Source organism: Primulina tabacum, chromosome 1 (genome assembly GCF_025594145.1).
Source record: "Primulina tabacum isolate GXHZ01 chromosome 1, ASM2559414v2, whole genome shotgun sequence".
Classification (NCBI taxonomy): Eukaryota; Viridiplantae; Streptophyta; class Magnoliopsida; order Lamiales; family Gesneriaceae; genus Primulina; species Primulina tabacum.
The window spans coordinates 19226428-19248262 of record NC_134550.1 but is presented as its reverse complement, the minus strand read 5'-3'; the positions used below and the strand labels follow the sequence as shown (position 1 = coordinate 19248262).

The following is a 21835-nucleotide window of genomic DNA, read 5'->3' as shown; positions in this document are numbered from 1 at the left end:
ATAAATTAATGAAATGTTGAAAAATATTAACAAATGTCGCAATTGTTTGCACAAAAAATATTCAGTAACTAAAAATATAACCATTTCATTCAATCCAACATTATTTGTATTCAGGAATTTATGCAAAAAAATATGTCTAAAATCTTTATTATCGTTTTCTTATCTCCTGCAAAATCAAAAAACACAAATCCAAGATTAATAACAAAAACTAAAAAAATATTAAGGATAGAAACAATAAAACACACATGCAATGTTTCCCTAAAAAGAACATGCAAAGTGTCTATGCCACTGTAAAATAGGTCATTTGCTGCACTTTTATCATGCAGTCTGAGAATTTTTTTGCTTACATGGTGAAATATATAGTTCGATGATAAAATTACACATTAAAAATAGGAAATAAAACTTGTGAATAAGAAATTTAATAGCATTTACTAAAAATTCTTCTTTTCACATTTCATCAAGAATGTAAAGAGCATTTCTCTGAGTAAGTTGATGCAAAACTTTATGACTAAAACATAAAAAATATGTAGTAATCTGATCCGTATACATATCAGTAATAATTTGATGAATATGAATCTTGGTGAAAAGCAGAATCAAAAGTTACAAATTAAATAAAATTACCAAAGAAGCAACATTGACCCATAAATTTGAAGAACGAATCAATCAATATGAATTTTCTTTGAGCTTCCTGGTTTAACCCTTTTCTGCAAGACAAGAAAAAACTATTTGCAAAACAATTAGGAAATAAATAAAAATAAATCTAGTGTAACTCAAACATAGAGGAGTGGTTGGCGGATTGGGAGGGGAAAGGTAACATAAGACATTTTTACGGGATTAATACGTTCAATCTGCATCAAATAAAGAGAAATCAGTGTACATGTTATGGATCAAAAAACAGTTTTTCTAAGCCTCTCAACTATTATAATATAGTAAAAGATATCGTATAGATGTGAAATGAGTAATCAAACCGACAACATTGCGTTAATGAATGCTACAAAGCTGAATCAACTTTCACCAGGTAACATCATACCAAATCTAATCTATTAATGCTTAGAATGAAATCAAATGAAAAGTTAGTGGTATAGCATCATCATTATTAGGCAAAATATACTTTCTATCACAGCCATATTGTACCTAAAACTCGAAGATGCTAACTTTTATCAACGGCTGAAATACAAAAAAAGCTCTCATTATGAATCACCATTCCATTTCAAATATCACTTTTACAACAAAATGATCAATATGCTCACAGAATCAACAAAAAAAAATACTTTGTCAATTTGTATTGCCTAATTTGTGTCCAAATGCCATTGATATGTTTAGCTACACACGGATTACAGTCAATTGTAGGAATACCTTTGTGTAGTTAACCAAATGTAGCGGCACTTCTAGACCTATTTAATACAATCTGGAAAATATAAGAAAAGTATTTGTAGGAACATTCTTGAAAGTTCATGGAAAGGCACAGAAAGACAACCACATGAAATTGACATACCTCAGTTGAGAGAATTTTTCACACCATATATAAGTCTTTTTATATTAAAAACAAACATTACAGTGTAAAATGATATGAGAAAAACATGCTCTGCACCAAAAATTTGGTCGTTGAGATGTGATTTGTCACGCCCCGAGCCCGAGCCCGGGCCCGCGCCTGCGTGATTGCACAATGGGCCCCTATAGCAACTACTTCGTATTCATCCTCGCTTTTACGAAAATGATTAATCCAAGTTGCTATAGAAGTCCATTGTAGCCCATTATAAACTCATTTTAAATCTTTACTTTTTAAGATGTGGGACAAGGGTATCACAATCACCCCTCCTTCAGAACGCGACGTCCTCGTCGCGGCCTAACCACTCGATCCACCAGCGCCGAGAATCTAGAGGTGGCTTCTACATGTTCAAGAGGTGGCTCCCGTCATGTGGCACTTTGCCCCGCAGGTTCAAGAGGTGGCTCCCATGCACGTAGCACTTTGCCCCGCATAGCACTTATTTTCCGGTGTTCTTTGGCGGTGACCGGCCCGAAAATTTAAAAGTCCACGCAAACCACATGCATGCAATTATTAATTTCCTTGTGTATTTCAATTAATTGTTTTAATTGCATAAATTAATTATGTTGTGCATATTTGCATGTTTAAAATATATTTTTCTACATTGTTGCATACAAATGTATTTTTAAAGGTTATTCGAGTTGCGATCGAGGAACGGAGACCGAGGGCTGAAAAATAGAAAATGCTTTTATTGGTTATTCGTTTTTAATTATTTAAAATGTGGGTGATGCTTTTTCTTATTTTTGAAAATAAGGGGTTTTGAGGTGATTTTATACGCCGAGACGTAATTTTTATCGGTGTTGGATTTTCAACAAAAATACGAACTTTTTGGCAATCCGGCTATTAAATTCACAAACTTATTTTTACCAAAACTATTTTAATATTTTAATTAAATCCTAATTAAGACTGATGGGCCTAATTGTTGGCTTGATAGGCCTAAAGACTTGTTAGTGTTTAATTAGTATATATTAAATATAAAACCCTCCCCACACCACCACAAGCTCACGCCTCCAATCAGAATTTCCACTCCCCCAAACACTTCAAGTACATGGCACACACACAAACTTTTGAGCCAAAATTCGGTGGAAGCTTCAAGGAGATTTCAAGCCACGGTTCTTGCTCCGTTCTTCGCAATCGTCAACGGTTTTTCGCGCGTTTTCTTTCCTTCAAACATCTATCACACCATAGTATTAGTTTAAAAACGTTTTTGCATGAAAAACAAGTGCACCATGTTATATTTTCGTTTGGACATCCTTAGGTGATTATTGAAGCTTATATTTTCCTTCAAAAATCATGTTTAATATGTTAAAAAGGGGCTGCCGTGATTTAGGCTATGATCACATTGTTTTACATGGGTTTGAAGGCCTAGAACACACACAAAATCACAGCAAGAAACATGCAAGTTGGAAACAATTTTCTGTCCTAGAGTTGAGGGGGCTCGGTTTTATGGGATGGAAGGCTAGGCTTGGGGTTGGTTGGGACCAGGGCCTGGCTAGGGACGTGGTTGGGTCAAGGGAAGAGTCCTAGCCATGCTAGGACTCGAGACCAGGGGCTGGGAGGAGTCCTTGCCAAGAAGGACTCCACCCGAGAGCATCAATGAGGCAGCGCAGAGATGCTGTTGTACAGGGAAGAAGGGGCTTGGCCTGGGGGTTCTGGGCTGGGCTAGGTCGACTCTTTAGGGTCCTAGGAGGGTGCGTAAGGGCTGGGCCAAGGGCTGTGCGGCTGGGTCGCTGCAGGCGTGAGAAAAAAAAAAGATGGAGCCGTGAGTGGGCATGGAAGTGTTGGGTTCGGAAGCGTAAAAAGAATTTTATTGACTGAATTTTGAGAGTAGCTACAGCACACTCCTATATTTTGTTGTTGTTTTTCTTACTTCTCTTCTTCTACATTTCACGTACATGAGAGCCAATTTATAATTAAACAAAGACACTTAGACTTAAACAACACTATTAGAATGACGACCATTCCCAAGATTAACTCTTCATTCTTCAAGCTTTGACCATCCTTTCATATGCAATTCTAGAAGGTTATTGACATCCTTTGATTTCCCAAGATTACAAATTAATTCAATTTATCACCCCCTCTTAATTTGTAATCTTGAGTTGCTTCTTGAATTTGTCGAACTTGTCGATAGTGATAGCTTTTGTCATAATGTCTGCTGGTTGATCATCTGTCTTGACAAACTCCATGCATATTTCTCCTTGATTAACCAAATCTCTTATATAGTGATGTCGTAGTTCGATATGCTTGGATCGTGCATGAAAGACTGGATTCTTCGTCATTGCAATTGCTGACATATTGTCACAATGAATTATTGTTGCCTCGTCTTGCTCAAATTTCAAATCTTTCAAAATTCTCCTGAGCCAAACTGCTTCACATGCTGCATCTGTGGCAGCTATATATTCTGCTTCTGCCGAAGATAATGCTACAGATTTTTGTTTTCTTGAACTCCATGATATCACATTTGATCCTAGACAAAAAATATATCCAGATGTGCTTTTTCGGTCATCCACCGATCCTGCCCAATCACTGTCTGTGAACCCGATGAGCTTACAACTATTTTCCTTCTTAAACTCAATTCCATGATTCTTTGTACCCATGAGGTACCTTAAGATTCTTTTTGCTGCTGCCCAATGAATCTTACTAGGTTCATTCAAAAATCTGGAAAGCAAGCTTACCGAATGCGTGATATCCGGCCTTGTGTTGAGATAGATCAAAGAGCCAATCAATTTCCTGTAGAGAGTGGAATCAACCTTTTCACCATCATCATTAACCTGAAATTTTTCATTCAATGCCATAGGAGTGGAGACAGGCTTGCATTTGCTCATGTTGAATTTTTTTAGAAGATCCTCAATGTATCTTTCTTGAGATAGAAAAATTCTTCCTGGACTCTGCTTGACTTGAATTCCAAGAAAGTATTTCATGAGTCCCATGTCAGTCATCTCAAAATCTTTCATCATTTTATTTTTGAATTCTTCCACCATGACTTTATTGGTTCCAAAGTAGATGACATCATCAACATAGAGACATACAACCAAGAAATCCTTTTCAACACTCTTCACATATAGAGATGATTCACTTGTGCTTCGGTTGAAGCTGTTTTTGATGAAATAGCTATTGATTTTGCTATTCCATGCTCGGGGTGCTTGCCTCAACCCATATAATGCTTTCTTGAGTCGAAATACCTTGTTTTCTTTACCTTTGATCTCAAAACCCTCAGGTTGCTCAACATACACTTCTTCTTGAATCTCTCCATTTAAGAATGCTGATTTTACATCAAGTTGGAAAACATTTACTTCCAACTGTGCTGCTATGGATAAAACAGTACGAATTGTCTCCATTCTTGCAACTGGAGCAAATGTTTCTGTGAAATCAACTCCTGGTTGTTGAGAATATCCTTTTGCAACCAGCCGAGACTTGTATTTTTGAATCGATCCATCCTCATTGTATTTTATTTTGTAGACCCATTTTAAACCAATGGTCCTTTTTCCTCTAGGCAAGTCAACAAGCTCCCACGTTTGGTTTTTCTCAATTGTGGACAATTCTTCTTCCATTGATTTTGTCCAACACTTATATTTTGATGCTTCTTCAAAAGATTGGGGTTCACACGAGAACAATCCAAGCTCAAATGAATCGTAGATGTCACTTAGTAGTCTGGTCTTTCTTGGAGGGCTTTCTGAATCAGATTCTTGATTTGTGGAAAATTCTAGTGTAGGAGCTTGAGATGTACCAATTTGAGAAGTTACTGGATTATCAAATTGATGTGATGCCATGTCTACAGTTTCTTTCTCTTTCCAATCCCAAGTAGCTTTCTCATCAAAAACAATATCTCGAGATACAAAAATTTTGTTTGTTGATGGATTTAGCAAACGATATCCCTTGGATTCATCGCTGTAGCCAATGAACACAAGTTTCTGGCCTTTCTCATCAAATTTCTCGCGATCTTGGGATGGTATAAGTGCATAAGAGATGCTGCCAAATATTCTGAAATGATCAACTCCAGGCTTTTTCTTGTACCAAGCTTCAAACGGTGTTTTATTTCTGACAGCTTTGGTTGGAGATCGATTGAGAATATAAATAGCTGTGTGTACAGCTTCAGCCCAATATAGATTTGGAACTCCTTTGCCTTTTAGCATGCTTCTTGCCATCTCCACAATCGTGCGATTCTTTCTCTCGGCTACCCCATTTTGTTGAGGACATCTGCTAACTGTCAACTGCCTTTTAATGCCATTAACTTTACAATATTCCATGAAAGGATTGTAGAGAAATTCTCCTCCCCGATCAGTCCTCAAACTCTTCATAAGATACCCACTTTGTCTTTCAACAAGAGCTTTAAATTGCAGAAAAACAGAGAATGCTTCCGATTTTTGACTGAGGAAATAAATCCACATCATTCTCGTGAAATCATCCACAAAGATAATAAAATATCTCTTGTTTCCTGGAGTAGGAGTCTGCATTGGCCCACAAATATCTGAATGTACAAGTTCAAGTGGTGATTTTGCTCCCCATGAAGCTTGTGGAAATGGAAGCTTATGCATCTTACCATAAACACAACCTTCACAGACGTTATCCATCATTTGAATATTAGGAAGTCCGATCACCATATTTTTCTCTTTGAGCAATTGAAGACCCCGTCGATTTAGATGACCATATCGCAAATGCCACAGATTAGACAAATCTGCATTCAGTGCAAAATCATTGTTTAGTGGCAGCATGACAGGAAAAGTTTTGTTCTTCATCTCAACATTCGCGACAATAATATTTTTCTTTTTATCAAAAATTCTGCACCTTCCATCGTCAAAATGGACTGAAAAATCCTTTTGTATAAGTTGTCCAATGCTTAAGAGATTGTATGAAAGACTCGGAACAAATAAAACATCGGTAATGAGTTTTTTGTTACCTACGGAAGTCTGGACAACAACAGTTCCTTTTCCTTCAGCATTCCTATAGGTTCCATCACCAAGAATGATGCTTGAGCTGAGGTTTAAGTTGAGCTCTACAAACATATCTTTATTTCCTGTCATGTGATTACTTGCACCGCTATCCAAATACCACTGATGTTTTGACTCATTGTCACTATTTTGAGAATAAAACAGAATCTCATGAATTTCCTTTGAAAAATTCACTGCATCTTCTTTTTTCTCCTTATTTTGAAACCAACAATCCCTCCGTGAATGGTTTAGGAATTTTGCATATCTTGCATTTAAAATAGCAATCCTTTGACTCATGATTTGGTTTTTTGCAAATAATGCAAGATTGAGAGTTACCGTATTGTTGTGGTGCCTTGACTTTCCAATTGTTTTGCTTCTCATTTTTCTTCCACTTCCCAAATTTTTCTTTCTTATATTTTGAGCCTCCAATTTTAGAATCTCCATGATTTCTTGAATCTGCTACTGCTGCTTGCCTAGATTGGAAGGCTTGATCCAGTGATGGAGTACTTAAACGGTTAATTCTTTGCTCATGTGCAAAAAGTGAACCTGTCAATTCATACATAGTCATTTTTGACAAGTCCTTTGATTCTTCGATCGCGGCAGCGGCATGATCGAACTTAGGAGGAAGACTTCGAAGAATTTTTTCAACTACCCTTTTATCTTCAATCTTGTCTCCATTACTTTTTATTTGGTTGACAATATTCGAAACCCGTGAAGAAAAATCTTGTACCGTCTCTCTTTCCTCCATTTTGAAATTATCAAAATCCTTCCACAAGGATTGGAGCTGTAATGCAATTGTCTTCTCCGTGCCTTGAAATTCTTGCTTCAATATCTCCCAAGCTTCTTTAGCCTTTTTTATATTAAAAAGACGAGGAAAAATAGTTTTCCCTACTCCTTGTTGAATATAACGCAGCGCCAATGCATCTCTCTTTTTATATTCTTTTTGAAATTTTGAGTATCCTTCATCGTCTTTGCTTGGTTCTTCTTCGAGTTCTTCATCATCAATCACATCCCAAAGATCCAAGGAGATGAAGAAAGTCTCCATTTGGCTGCTCCAAAAAGCATAATGTACTCCTTCAAAAATAGGAACCTGACTTGGAGAGTAAGCAAATAAACTGGATGTCATTATGCCTTTTTGAGAGATTCAGATGCTTCTCGTAAGCAAGGTCTCCACCAAAAAATATGGTTGGTTGCACGTGAAGCTGCTTTACGTGAAATTAAGGAAGAAATCAATAAAACCAAGGATGAGAAGAAGACAAAGAAGGCTGAAGTTTTCAGAAAGGTTCCAAGAGTAACGTGCCCAAGTGCTGGACTCAGAGGTGAACCTGGCTCTGATACCAAATTTGTTGGGTTCGGAAGCGTAAAAAGAATTTTATTGACTGAATTTTGAGAGTAGCTACAGCACACTCCTATATTTTGTTGTTGTTTTTCTTACTTCTCTTCTTCTACATTTCACGTACATGAGAGCCAATTTATAATTAAACAAAGACACTTAGACTTAAACAACACTATTAAAATGACGACCATTCCCAAGATTAACTCTTCATTCTTCAAGCTTTGACCATCCTTTCATATGCAATTCTAGAAGGTTATTGACATCCTTTGATTTCCCAAGATTACAAATTAATTCAATTTATCAGGAAGACGCGCAGGTTGTTCCTTGGATTCAGAAGGTTGTCTGCTGGGTTCCAGGCTTTGGGATGGTCTGGGCATGGTCCAAGGGAGGTTAGGGTCATGGGTGGTCGGAGGTTAAGGGCTGGTAGAGTCCTAATGCAACTAGGAGTCCTAGATAAGCTAGAAAGCACTCACGCACATGCACATGCAATCTGGTCTGTAGTTCAGCAGGCTTTTTGAGCGGGTTAGGGTCATGTTTTTGGACTGGGCTTGGTCAGTAGGGTCCCTAGATGGGTTGGCTAGGTTTTGGCTCAAGGTGGCTCGGGCGTGACTCGAGTAAATTGGGAGATGGCTCGGTAGGTTCGTTAGTGTGTCAAAAACGAAAATTAAAGAAGGAAAAATTGAGCCATGGGTCCACGGGTGTGGCTCATGACTTGGAAGGGTAGAATAAATATTAAAAATGCTAGGTTTTAAAATTTGGGGTCAAAATAACGAGTTTTGGATTTATTCGGGATTTAATCGCCGCACGAAACGCTAATTAACGAGTTAATTGAAACGCCTAGTTTTAAGCGTAATAAAATTATGGAAAAATAGGTTTAAGCTTAAATAATTATTATAAGTCTAAGTTTTTAATTTGGGAATTTTAGATTAAGGTTTGGTTTAATTCGGGATTAAAACGCATTAATACGTCATATTTAAAGATTAAATTAAAAATCATCGATTTAAGCTAAATAAAATTATGAAAAAATTCATGTAAGCTTAAAAAATTATTTGGGAGATGTTATAGTCAATAAAATTAAGAAAATGTCAAAAACGGGAAATTTTACGTCCAGGGGTAAAACGGTCATTTTACACCTAGAAATTAGTAAACGTCATGGCAGTGTCCTGAATGCTGTTTATATGTTAATATGATTATTTTCAATGATTATGGATGTTTATGAATTTTTATATGCTAATATATCAATTTTAAATGTTTATGAATTTTTAAGATGTTAATATGTTTATTTTTAATGTTTATGATTTTTAATATGTTAAATTTTAAAATGTTTATGGACAATTATGATTTTAATAGGTTAAATTATGATTTTTAAATGTTTATGGATTTTTATTATTCAATGTCGATATTTAAAAGATATGTTGCATGCTTGGTTTCAAAAATAAAAATGATATGTATATGCATGTTTTAATTAAGTGATGGAAATACGAAATGTTGAAGGACGTGAAGAGATTGTGACTAAATATGTTGGAAATATCGTGAGGGTTATGGTCCCAGTTGGAGCCCGACGATCATGTTTCCGTTGATACGAATACGATGATATGATTGGAGATGTCGTGAGGGGAGAAGGCCCCAGAGGGAGCCCATTTATGGGAAAAGGCCCCAGAGGGAGCCCCGACGATCGTATTTCCAATGACATGATATGTTAATACGTAAGGCCAGGGCCCAGTTGACCGGTGAGAGTGTTGCTGGTGTCCCCCGCCGCCCAGTACTGTGATTACATGTAGATGGATCCATCGCCCAACACGTTTAAGAATACGAGTCACAATCACGATCTGAATTCAACAAACATGAACATGAATATGAATATGTTAATACGAATATGAATATGATGACACGAATATGTTGATATGAATATGGATACGAATATGAATATGTTTATGTTTATATGAAAATGTTTATGCATAAGATTATGAAAATGTTTTTATTTAAAGTTTATGCATCATGAAAATGTTTATGAAAATGGTTATTGTTTTAAAGTTTATGCATCTTCACGAAAACGATATTTTAAGTACAAGTATTTTCACTGTTGTATGTGATTTGTATATGTAGTACTTGTTATCAAGAATATGATGTGTTGAGTCTTTAGACTCACTAGGTGTGATTGATGCAGGTGATTATGATGATTATGTTTATGGAGGTCTTGATGGTTGATCTGACTGGACTGAAGGTGCACATAACCCGAGGACCGACGCTAGTTTTCCGCACTAGTTTACGATTCATGATTTTAAGTTATGTTAAGAATATTTCTATGACTTTTAATTATTTATGAGTGGTTTTTGAGAGGTTATAGTATGGGCTATTTCCTTTGGTTTTCAAATTATAGTTGGTCGAGTTATTTTAAAATAATATCAAAAATATTTTATAGTTCGGTCGATGCTAAGTGAGGTTTTTTTAAAAAAAATAAAAATTCTAGTACTTTTAAAGCAAAACGAATAGCAGACGTTTCAGTTGGTATCAGAGCTGACCTCTCTTAGGATGGTGTGGTTCGGAGACGAACCAAGCGGAAGCTGGTGGGCATGTGAGGCCCGGGGCCAAAGAGGGTGGGCGTGATCGCCGGTGCCATGAGGTTGCACGGACAATGAGCGGCTCCAGGCAGGCTTCTAGGTGGAGGGAACATGAACGAACCGATCCCACACCGGAATGAGAGGGATTCCGAGACTGTTCAATGTAATGGACTGTACAGTTGAAGAGGGCTTAAAAGATTTGATTGGTACTACTCATATCACGAAGGTGCATCTTCTTTTCGGTAGCTCATCACATAAGAACTCCAAAGTTAAGCGTGCTTGACTTGGGGCAATTTTGGGATGGGTGACCCCCTGGGAAGTTTCTTAGGGTGCGTGTGAGTGAGGACATAAGCACGCTGGAAAGACTAGTCTTGGTACAGTGAGGACAGTCGTCAAATCTGGGGCGTTACAATTCTGTCACGCCACGAGCCCGGGCCCGCGGCTGCGTGACTTCACAATTGGCCCCTATAGCAACTACTTCGTATTCGTCCTCGCTTTACGAAAATAATTAACCCAAGTTGCTATAGAAGTCCATTGTAAGCCATCATAAACTCATTTTAAATCTTTCATTTTTAGGATGTGGGACAAGGGTATCACAATCACCCCTCCTTCAGAACGCGACGTCCTCGTCGCGGCCTGACCCCTCGATCTACCAACACCGAGAATCTAGAGGTGGCTCCTACAGGTTCAAGAGGTGGCTCCCGTCATGTAGCACTTTGCCCCGCAGGTTCAAGAGGTGGCTCCCATGCACGTAGCACTTTGCCCCGCATAGCACTTATTTCTCGGTGTTCCATGCCGGTGACCGGCTCTGATACCATTCTGTCACGCCCCGAGCCCGAGCCCAGGCCCGCGCCTGCGTGATTGCACAATGGGCCCCTATAGCAACTACTTCGTATTCGTCCTCGCTTTTACGAAAATGATTAACCCAAGTTGCTATAGAAGTCCATTAAAGCCCATTATAAACTCATTTTAAATCTTTACTATTTAAGATGTGGGACAAGGGTATCACATGATTAGTCACTGCTGCACAATTTTGATATTTCGTTTTTTTCCAGTATGTTTTGAATGAATCTTGATACATCCAGTGAACCTTCAAATCAAAAAATTAAAAGCAGAAAAATGACCAAATTGAGAGATCTTTAAGAAAACATGGCCTTGAACCATTCCTTCTTTTTCATAGCATTAGTCTAATTTTTCATTTTTTTACAGTTAGTTAGTTAGCATAGTTAGTCAAGAGGTTAATTCATTAACCCACAAAACAGTATTTTTCATGTATATAAATGCCCAATGTACAGATCAGAGTGGATGATTGAGGAGAAAGAAATTTTTCACATACTTCATTCTTTCGCGTTCTTAGTTCTAATATGGTATCAGATGAAGAATTCTCACACAACCGCGCGATCTCTCAAGTCTGATCGCACTAATCAATTATCGATCGTTGTTCATTTCCAATTCCCTAAGATACAATACTCAGATCGACGATGGATAATCACAGTTCGATGTCTCCTTCCGCATCAATCGACAAGTCCGTCATTGATGATCCATTGAATCTGTTCTTCCTTCACTACTCTAACAATCCTGGCATGATTGTCACGTGGGATGAAATGAAAAGGATGATGAGAAAGCGGTTTGTTCCTAATCAATATGATAAGAGAGTTGATTGGAGAAGTGAACATGACTTGCATAAGGAGTCGTTGGCATCCACATGGAGGTCGAGCATGGAGGAGAATGTCGTGGCTAGGCCAATGGAGGATTCGAATCACAAGATTACCAAGCATGAATATCAAGGTACATCTGAAATTGTCAATACTCGTATTTGTGATATTATTTGTTGTTGGTGTCTAGATGTGGGACATGACATTAGTCAATGACCAAGTGAAGCGGTTACAGTGATGGGCTCTCAAGTGGAGCTTGAACCCGAAGTCGTCGTTGATTGTAGATCCAACGTTGAAATTTAGTTTGACTCTAAAATTGAATTAGAAGTTGAATCAAAATTTGAAGTTGAGCTTGAACCTGAACGTGAAGTTGAGATTGAGAAAGTTGATGATGATATTCCACTGATTGTTGATGCGAGTGTTGAATAGTATGTGGTGGAAGGTAAATCAGCAGATGATGAGGAAGTTCCTATCATGTCTACCGTGGAGGAGAAGAGTAGACACAATGAGACTTTGTTGCATACATGTTTGGAGGGATCATATAATTTTCTTGATCAATCGAATCCAAATGTAGTTCTTGAGGGTCAATAGAAATTTCTTGAAGTGAGTGAAAATGATTGTGAAATGGCCGAAAGAATGAGTGAACAAAAGAGTGAAGTGAAAAAAAATTAAAAAGAAAAAGAGGCCAAGAAAAAAGAAAAATAAATAAATTGATGGCCGAAAAAAATGAGCTTGAGATGTACTTGTTTTTGTATAAACCCCTTCAAGTACCTTTGTACTACCTTCGTACAAAGAGGTTTATTCTAATTGTGCTGATATAGCCGGTTCAATCCCGCGCATTGTTAGTTCTTCTTTGTAGGATTCTGGAGACGTCATGATGAGGAGGCAAGCAAGTGTTGATGGTGAGATAATGCCATGTGTTGTTGAACCATATGAATTCAGAAACAACCGAGATGAGGTAATGTTAGTTGCCAACAAAACGACCATGATGTATGACTTGTTTCCTTACCATAATTCTTTGTTGTTCTATTCTCAAAAATTGGAGACAAGGTTACCCATGTGATAGTAAAGGGACATGATTTAAGTTTTACTAGAGGTGTCAATTCGGGTGGGTTGGGTGGGAAAATTGTTCAACCCGAACACGAGCCAACCCGAAAACTCTCAACCTAAACCCGAACCCCAACCCGAATCAACCCGATCAACCCATCAGCCCGTATAACCCGATTTTGAATTTTTTAAAGAAAATTAAATAAAATTCAAAAAATAATAATAATAATAATAATAATAATAATATTTTAATTTAAACACATAATAACAAAAGCTACCTCATATATATGATTTAAATTTGAAAGTCTAATCGTAGAAAAATAAAGAATATTTACTAAATCAAAAAAACAATTATTTAAAACATAAAAAATGTTCAAAATAAATATTAAATTATGAAATTTATGATATAAATATACAATAAATATTTTTTCAGACATAAAAGATATTAAAAAAAGTAATATTTATTAATTATATATTTTTAAAAAAAATTAAATTTTCGGGTCAACCCGGGTGAACCCAACCCAACCCGATCATTTTTTTCGGGTCAGCTATCGGGTCCAACCCGATCTGACCCGAACCCGAAAACCCCAAACCTTATTTTTTTCGGGTTGAACCGTCCCCTAAGTTTTACTATCGTGTCTAATCTTTACGGATGTGGGAGCCGTGAGAAGTTGTATGCGGTAAGCTTGATTGTTGGTAATCTTGATTTTGTCACAAGTTTTAAAATGGATAAGAATTAGTAGTAGCAATGAATTATATGCATTAGCTTTGAATTCTTGTGACGTGATAAAAGATTACATGGATGGTACAAGTGGCATGTCCAAGTTGCAGGATAATTATTTGTTTTGTGATAGTTGTGAAACTTGCATGGTTAAAAATGAGGTTTTCAATGTTCATGATGAATATACTTTTAAAGAGAATAAATTTTTCATTCTACATCCATTGCATGAGTTGTTAATTGTTATTGAGTCACATGATCTTTGTTTGACTTGTAGCTATGGAGTAGCTAGAACCATAGATATAACGTATGAATTTCTACTATGGCTGCATATAAAGAGATATATTAATTGGTATTGTGATAGTTGCACTTCATATAGGAGATTGGAATTTTGGCTAGATTCTTATATCGTGCATGAGCTACGTCTTATTCCTAGTAAGCAAATGTCGTACACTTGTATGGATTTTATTTTTGTGTTAACTAGGTTTAAGAAGAGGAGGAATATGATATTTGTGATACTTAATGATAATTTGTCATTTGGTGTCATTTGTTATTTGATGTATGGTGCAATTGATGATTACATGGAGAAGGCAACCATGGATTGGGTTCCAAACGATGATAGAGCACACGGCCGACAACGCCTACAGACTAGAGTTGAAAGGTAAGCATATTAATAATTTAATTCTTTTTTTTACTAAGTTACTTCGTTTTTGTTTAGGTAGCGAAGATTTGAGGACAAATTTTTTTAAAGAAGCAAAGTATAATATGAATCTGACCGGGCATGACTTGCTAAATCTTGGGAGGAGATTCAGACAGATGTGTTGTCTCGATCATACAAATTTGATGATGATTAAAGATGAAGAACCAAGCATATTCAAATGATTGAAACAGTTCAATGAATCATTTCATGAAGACGTGTCGAGCAACAAAGCATTCGAGTGAAAAAATGACCCAGAAGGCAGCCACAGACCGAGGAAATCATATATCATAAAATCATTTTAATCATAAAGCTTTCAATGCTATATCATTTTGGGTGAAGTTTGATCCTTGAAAGTGACTAGCTTTTATCTTCCGGTCGACTGATCAGTCTTCAGCTCCACATTGCCCATGGGGCTATGCACTAGGCTTTACCATGGAAATACGATCATCGGGCCTCTCTCGGGGGCCTTCTCCCATAGACGAGCTCCTCTGGGGCCTTTTCCCATAAACGGGCTCCCTCTGGGGCCTTCTCTCGTAAATGGGCTCCCTCTGGGGCCTTTTCCCCTCACGACATCCCAATAAAATTGTAAGTTCAATGTTCCTTCTTAAAACGGATCCCCCACAAATAATATATCATATGTCACAGTCAGTTCACATCTCTCAAAATAATTTTCCTTTTCTTTAAAAATCATAAAATAGCATAACTTTCCAAAAATATCATTTTAGACAGTAAAATTTGCAAAGCTATACCATAAATCGTAAAATAACATATTTTCATCAAAATCATCATTTTAAATCATAGAATATCATTTAACATGCATTATGATTCTTCGGGACGCTGCCAAGCTTTTATGTATTTTCCTACGTGTAAAATTATCGTTATGCCCCTGGTAATAAAAATTCTCGAATTTATCTTTTTCTTACATTTAATGACATGGGCTTATTCTAAATAATTATTTAAGCTTAAATTTAATTTTCCATAATTTTATAAAGCTTAAAACTAGGCGTTTCAATTAATTCTTTAATTAACGTTTCGTGCGGCGATTAAATCCCAGATAAATTATTTTCTTCCCAAATTTTAAAAATAACATTTTTATTACCTAATCTACCCTTGTGAGCCATGAACCACACCCGTGGACCCATGGTTCCAATTTTAGTTCATATATTTTCGCTTTTGACACATATTCGAACACGTCGAGTCATCTCCCAAAATACTCGAGCAATGCCCGAAGCACCTCGAGCCAAACCCGAGCCAGCCCACCTAGGCACCCTCCTGACAAAGCCCAGCACAAAGAACCTGACCCTAGCTCGCTCAATCTCGCCTGGACAGTAGACCCAAAACCTGTGAACAAGCCTCCCTATTTACTCGAGACTCCTAGTGACCCTAGGACGGACTCCTCCAGCCGAGCCACCACCGAGCCCACCTGACCCTAACCAACCTTGGACCACGCCCAGACCCAACCAAGCCCAGCCTAAGCCCCTGCCCTCATGCACAAAGCCCTGCCCAAAGACAAGCTGCGCGCACAGCACCAGCCACGCAAGCTACCTTTTCCCAAGTTTTGCTCGAGCCCACGTCGAGCCACCCTGCCTAGCCCAAGACCCGAACCTTGACCATCTCCCTTGGACCCTGACAGACCACCCTGGCTCGTCCCCAGGCAAAGCCGCAAGTCTCATTCTCTCGAAACCAGCCGCGAGCATGCTTGGGGGAGAGTCCCTCTTCACGTGGACCCTTCCCCATCCCAAGGCTCGAGCCCTAACCCTCCTAGGACTCTTCCTAGGACCTAACCACGACCCTTAGGACCCAACCTCCAGACCTGGTCGAGCCCCAAGTGCCCATGCATAGCAGCCGACTTCTTGTCCTTGAACAAACCAACAAAACTCTCGGCCCTTCTCTGATTCTTTCCCACGATTCCAGCTTGTTATTTCCTTCAATTTTATCACGTTTTGTTCATGTTTCATTCATATTTTATCGTGTATTGGCAGCGTACTCGTTGGATTAAAAAACGCTTTTAAAACAAGCGTAAAATCATTAGAACTTTGAAAATACGCAACGTACCGTAAAATAATCGAACACCAATATTTTTCATGCATAATCAATTGACACACACATATTATGATTTGTATGATGTTTAAAAAGGGTTTAGGAAACGTGTCTTTGCGTTTATAACGCTCGAATTTTCAATCGTCGGCGAGAAAGGACAAACGGGTGACGAAGAACTCAAGCTTTTCTTCTTTCCTATTTTTCGAAAATATTGTGTGCGCTTGTGGTGTGATTTACGGCTGCTGATGTGATGAATTAGGGTGAATAAACACTTAGTTATTTATAGATTTAATTGTATACTAATGGGCTTTGGTTTTTGGCTTCCAAGTTTAAGGGTAATTGGGCCTACTTAAATTAATTAAATTGGGCTCAATAACACTTAATTAATTAAATAATAAAAGTTTATAGAATAAATTTTCATAAAATAATATTTTTGATCTTTTAAAATTCTTTGTTTGCCCAAAAACCGGCTTCCCGAGAAAAATCGAGTTCGACTCGTAAAATAATTCGAACTCCAACATTTTTAGGAAAATTAAATCATTTTTAAATCATATTAGGAAGCTTTGCCATTATTTAATGAAAATACATATTCTTGTCTTGGTCGTCCCCGGTCTTCTTTTCCCTCCCTATTATCGAATATTCGGGTAAAATCTTTAATTTCATGTAATCATGTCATATTATCATCTAATTATGCAATCGTGTATTTAATCATATAATAAATATCATGCAAGCATTTGAAAACAATAAAAACATTTAAGGAATTAAAATAATTTGCATGCATACGGTTTACGTAGGTTGTTTTTTCGGACGTTACAATTCTGGTATAAAATAGTTCAACAATAACAATACACCTAAATCGTTCATAAACATATATAACATGAATTATGCAATGCATGAAACATGGCCCAATTACAACATGAGAAATATGATCAAATAAACGGTACGATAACAACATGAGTAATCACTACAAAAAAATGACTTTTGGCAGTCACTTTTCGCGGCGCGCATTGCACGCTGCACAACTGCAAGCTGTTGAAATTTCAAGATTATCAACGGCGTGCGTCCGCGAATACTATTATCAACGGCATGCATATGTACGCCATAATAGTATACGCGGCGTGCATACGCACGCTGTTGATAATCTTATCTGCGGCTTGATTATGCACACCGTTGATAATATTGTCCTCGATAGCGCACGCACGCACGCCGCGGAAATATTATCTGTAGTGTGCTACGTACGCTGTTAATATTCATATCCGCAGTATGCTAACAAATTCTATATCGTTCATTTGCAAGCCGATAAAATCAAATTCGTAAAAAAAAAAATCAATCGAATGGACGCAAACAATAAACCAAAATTTTACAAAAAATTTAGTGTATTTTTAGGTTTAATCAACGCAAAATTGATAAAAGTCATTGTTTTTCAGTATATCAAAACAGAAAGTCTGAAAATCCAAAGCAAGATATGAAATCTGTAACGTCGTCTAGCTGGTACATATATAACAATGATTAAACTTTCAATACACGCAAATCAGTAGAATATGTATCAATCGCACAGTACTATAAATTTAGATAACCATGCGACCGTACTTCCTCGAGAAACTGCATTTCATCATTTGGTCGAATTAGGTCCACATTCTCCACCAAAACCTTATCAACCCAAACTTTCCAACAAGATCTACCAAGAACAACGTGATGCGCTTTTGTGTTTGGATCTGTGGATACAATTCAAGCTTCTGCCACAATTAATTCATCAGCACACCAATGAAGCAGCTTACATTTAATATTAGCACGAATATCTCCAAGACTCACATTCCTCAAATTTGACTGTAAATAAACAACGAAAGTTATTGATTCAACCGTGTCTATTTTTGTAACAATTTTGCGGTTTAAAATTACATAATTTAAAGATAATTACCTGAGAAACATGATCAAAATCACCATTTTTCTTGGCACCAATATCGATATCACCATTGCTACTAACTTCATTCCCGATACCACTAACAATACCACCACTAGCAACCAAATTTTACAATCAAATCGTGTCAAGCGATGTAATCATGATAATTCAAAAGCATTTAAGTGTGTATATATACCAAACATATTTTTTATATGTTGTTTTTACTAACCTGTTCTTCCTGATTTTGCTTATTCATACTTTATAAAAACATGGACCTCATTTCTTGCATTTCTAGCTGATTTTGTTGCATTTGTTGTTGAAGGCTTTGTACCATAGTTTGAAGTTGTTGAACAGTTCCATTTTGTTTCACAGAAGCTCCAACTTTCGATGGTGTAACTCCGAAGCCCATTCCGCGCACTCTATCCCGAGCTTCCTTGCCAAAAAACACAAGGCTAATTGCATCATCAACAATGTTAGTTGTGTTTTGAGATTCAGGTGGACATTCTTGTATTTCTTTCTGAAAAAAAAAATTTATGAGAAAATAACATGGTTAACTTTGCTGGGAAAATGGAATTAACATGTGCATATTTGGTAATTAATTGTTCTGAACCTGCCAAAGAATTGTTGGAGAGATTTATTATTTGCAGTTGCGTCATGTTGGCAAGAAACTTCCATGGTTATCGCTGCTTTTGTATTTGTCGCTCATATTTAGGTACCAGCATGTAGTTTTACGGGTTAATGAGATTATAACCTTCAAACTAGTTCTTTTAATCCGATTATTTCTCTTGGCTCTTGCAGATAACCATGTTATTTTCTCATAAAAAAAAATTTTTTGCAGAAAGAAATACAAGAATGTCCACCTGAATCTCAAAACACAACTAACATTGCTGATGATGCAATTAGCCTTGTGTTTGGCAAGGAAGCTCGAGGTAGAGTGTGCGGAATGGGCTTCGGATTTACACCATCGAAAGTTGGAGCTTCTGTGAAACAAAATAGAACTGTTCAACAACTTCAAACTATGGTACAAAGCATTCAACAACAAATGCAACAAAATCAGCTAGAAATGCAAGAAATGAGGTCCATGTTTTTACAAAGTATGAATAAGCAAAATCAGCAAGAACAGGTTAGTAAAAACAACATATAAAAAATATGTTTGGTATATATACAAACTTAAATGCTTTTGGATTATCATGATTACATCGCTTGACACGATTTGATTGTAAAATTAGGTTGCTAGTGGTGGTATTAGTAGTGGTATCGGGAATGAAGTTGGTAGCAATGGTGATATCGATATTGGTGCCAAGAAAAATGGTGATTTTGATCATGTTTCTCAGGTAATTATCTTTAAATTATGTAATTTTAAACCGCAAAATATTTACAAAAATAGACACGGTTGAATCAATAACTTTTCATTATTTATTTACAGTCAAATTTGAGAAATGTGAGTCTTGAAGATATTCGTGCTAATACTAAATGTAAGCTGCTCCATTGGTGTGCTGATGAATTAGCTGTGGCAGAAGATCGAATTGCATCCACAGATCCAAACACAAAAGTGCATCACGTTGTTCTTGGTAGATCTTGTTGGAAAGTTTGGGTTGATAAGGTTTTGGTGGAGAAGGTGGACCTAATTCGACCAAATGATGAAATGCAGTTTCTCGAGGACGCGATAGGAAGCACGGTGGCATGGTTATCTAAATTTATAGTACTGTGCGATTGATGCATATTCTACTGATTTGCATGTATTGAAAGTTTAATCATTGTTATATATGTATCAGCTAGACGTTGTTACAGATTTCGTATCTTGCTTTGGATTTTCAGACTTTCTGTTTTGATATACTGAAAAACAATGACTTTTATCAATTTTGTGTTGATTAAACTTAAAGTTACACTAATTTTTTTGTAAAATTTTGGTTTATTGTTTGTGTCCATTCGATTGATTTTTTTTTTTTACGAATTTGATTTTATCGGCTTGCAAATGAACGATATAGAATTTGTTTGCATACTGCGGATATGGATATTAACAGCGTACGTAGCACGCTACAAATAATATTATCTGCGGCGTGCGTGCGTGCGCTATCGATAATAGTATCCGCGGCGTGCTCTTACGCACGCCGTTGATAATATTATCCGCGGCGCATACGCACGCCGTTGATAATCTTGAAGTTTCAACAGCTTGCAGTTTTGAATTTGCGCGCTGCGAAAATTCATTTTTGTTGTAGTGTTATATCATGCCCTATATTAAATGTCATACAATATGTCAAATAATTGAACATGAAATCATCAATGCATTTAACAGCTCATGTAACTCTACAGAATCACATTAAAACCTATAAAACACATAAATATATCTAAAACATAATTTATACATTATCTTCATATATTACCGAACTGTAACATATCTAAACCAACTTTGAACCACAGCAAGCTCAACTTTGATCTCATTGGACAAACAAATAAGATAACATGCCTAATAAATCCACAATTCGTCAACAAAGCTAAAATAATCAACTTATTTCCCAAAAATTACTAAAATTAAATTTATTTATTAAAAATCAAACTTAACAATTTAATTACTAGAATTTTGTCCCAATATTCCCAATATTTCAGCAATACACATTTACTTCCAATAATTCTTCATTTCACAAATTAAATCTGGCAATTTTAATTCGATACTAATTTATAACTCGTCGAATTATCTTTTGAAGTTTTCCAACGAGCGAACCTATAGTATAAACCCAATGTATACGGCAATATAACACATTTCAATCAATGAAAATGAATTAAATCTGGACGGATAAAAACCCAAAAATGGGCAGCTCCTAAACCAAAACAAAATCTGGAAGCTTGTTAATACCTGGAATCATAACTAGATCGGAAAAAGGTGGTCTAGCGGCAATACGGTGGCGGAACTTCGCCGGGAAACTCGTCGGAGAAGCTCAATTCTTGGCTGTACAATGGCTGAAAACAGGGTAACTTAAAGGCTTATAATCCTTAGCTAACATCATGAAACTACCAAAAAAATCGAATCAAAACTTACCGGAAATCTGATCAAGAATCACGCAGAAACAGCGCCTCGAGAACATGGCTCGATCTACTCCATGGAGCTCGATTTTCTTCAATTCCAGTCCTAGCGAGCTCGCCCAGATCTTAGCTGCACTCCACGGTGGTTGCCGACCAGAAACTAGAGGTTTAACGGTCAGAAATCGGGAGAGGGAAAGAAGCCGACGGGTTTGGAAGCCGGAAGAAGGGTTCACGATTTGAGCTTGTTCTTTTTTGGTTCTTTTATTTTTTCCTTTCTATAACAGGTGTGTGTGTGTAAGATTGCTAAAAACTCGTGCCCATTGATCTTGATTTTATATTTAACATTTACCTAATATGTTATTTAAATTTCTGATGTATTTTAT

The 21835-nt window shown here is 36.9% G+C and overlaps 1 protein-coding gene and 1 long non-coding RNA gene across 7 annotated transcripts; one reads left to right on the top strand and one right to left on the bottom strand.

The window, feature by feature from the left end:
• Window positions 1–10: 10 nt before the first annotated feature.
• On the bottom strand, window positions 11–21766 carry LOC142542721 (uncharacterized). 4 transcript variants are annotated; one of them, XR_012819573.1, is made up of 4 exons: window positions 21469–21766; window positions 21286–21389; window positions 622–722; window positions 11–166 (listed from the first exon to the last, which is right to left on the bottom strand). It is a non-coding gene; the product is annotated as an uncharacterized LOC142542721 (long non-coding RNA). The 4 variants fall into 4 exon arrangements; XR_012819574.1 differs by lacking the exon at window positions 11–166 and having other exon boundaries at window positions 183–704; window positions 21469–21765; XR_012819572.1 differs by lacking the exon at window positions 11–166 and having other exon boundaries at window positions 184–722; window positions 21469–21765.
• Window positions 18998–20459, top strand: LOC142542707 (uncharacterized). Of its 3 annotated transcripts, none has more exons than XM_075649500.1 (3): window positions 18998–19452; window positions 19661–19765; window positions 19858–20459. In XM_075649500.1, exons 1-3 carry the CDS (start codon window positions 19375–19377, stop codon window positions 20146–20148), a joined length of 474 nt encoding a protein of 157 aa, XP_075505615.1. In that variant the 5' UTR covers window positions 18998–19374; the 3' UTR covers window positions 20149–20459. The 3 variants fall into 3 exon arrangements, with proteins under 3 accessions (XP_075505615.1, XP_075505621.1, XP_075505606.1); XM_075649506.1 differs by having other exon boundaries at window positions 19159–19554; window positions 19661–19742; window positions 19940–20295; XM_075649491.1 differs by having other exon boundaries at window positions 19181–19554; window positions 19858–20282.
• Window positions 21767–21835: the final 69 nt, after the last annotated feature.

What these genes read in the sequence shown, in the direction of transcription:
- LOC142542707 (XM_075649491.1), top strand. Translation starts at nt 19,375, where the DNA reads ATGGGCTTCGGATTTACACCATCGAAAGTTGGAGCTTCTGTGAAACAA. An exon ending in AGCAAAATCAGCAAGAACAG is followed by an intron (nt 19,555 to 19,660) that starts GTTAGTAAAAAC and finishes TTGTAAAATTAG; the next exon opens with GTTGCTAGTGGTGGTATTAG. An exon ending in ATTTTGATCATGTTTCTCAG is followed by an intron (nt 19,766 to 19,857) that starts GTAATTATCTTT and finishes ATTTATTTACAG; the next exon opens with TCAAATTTGAGAAATGTGAG.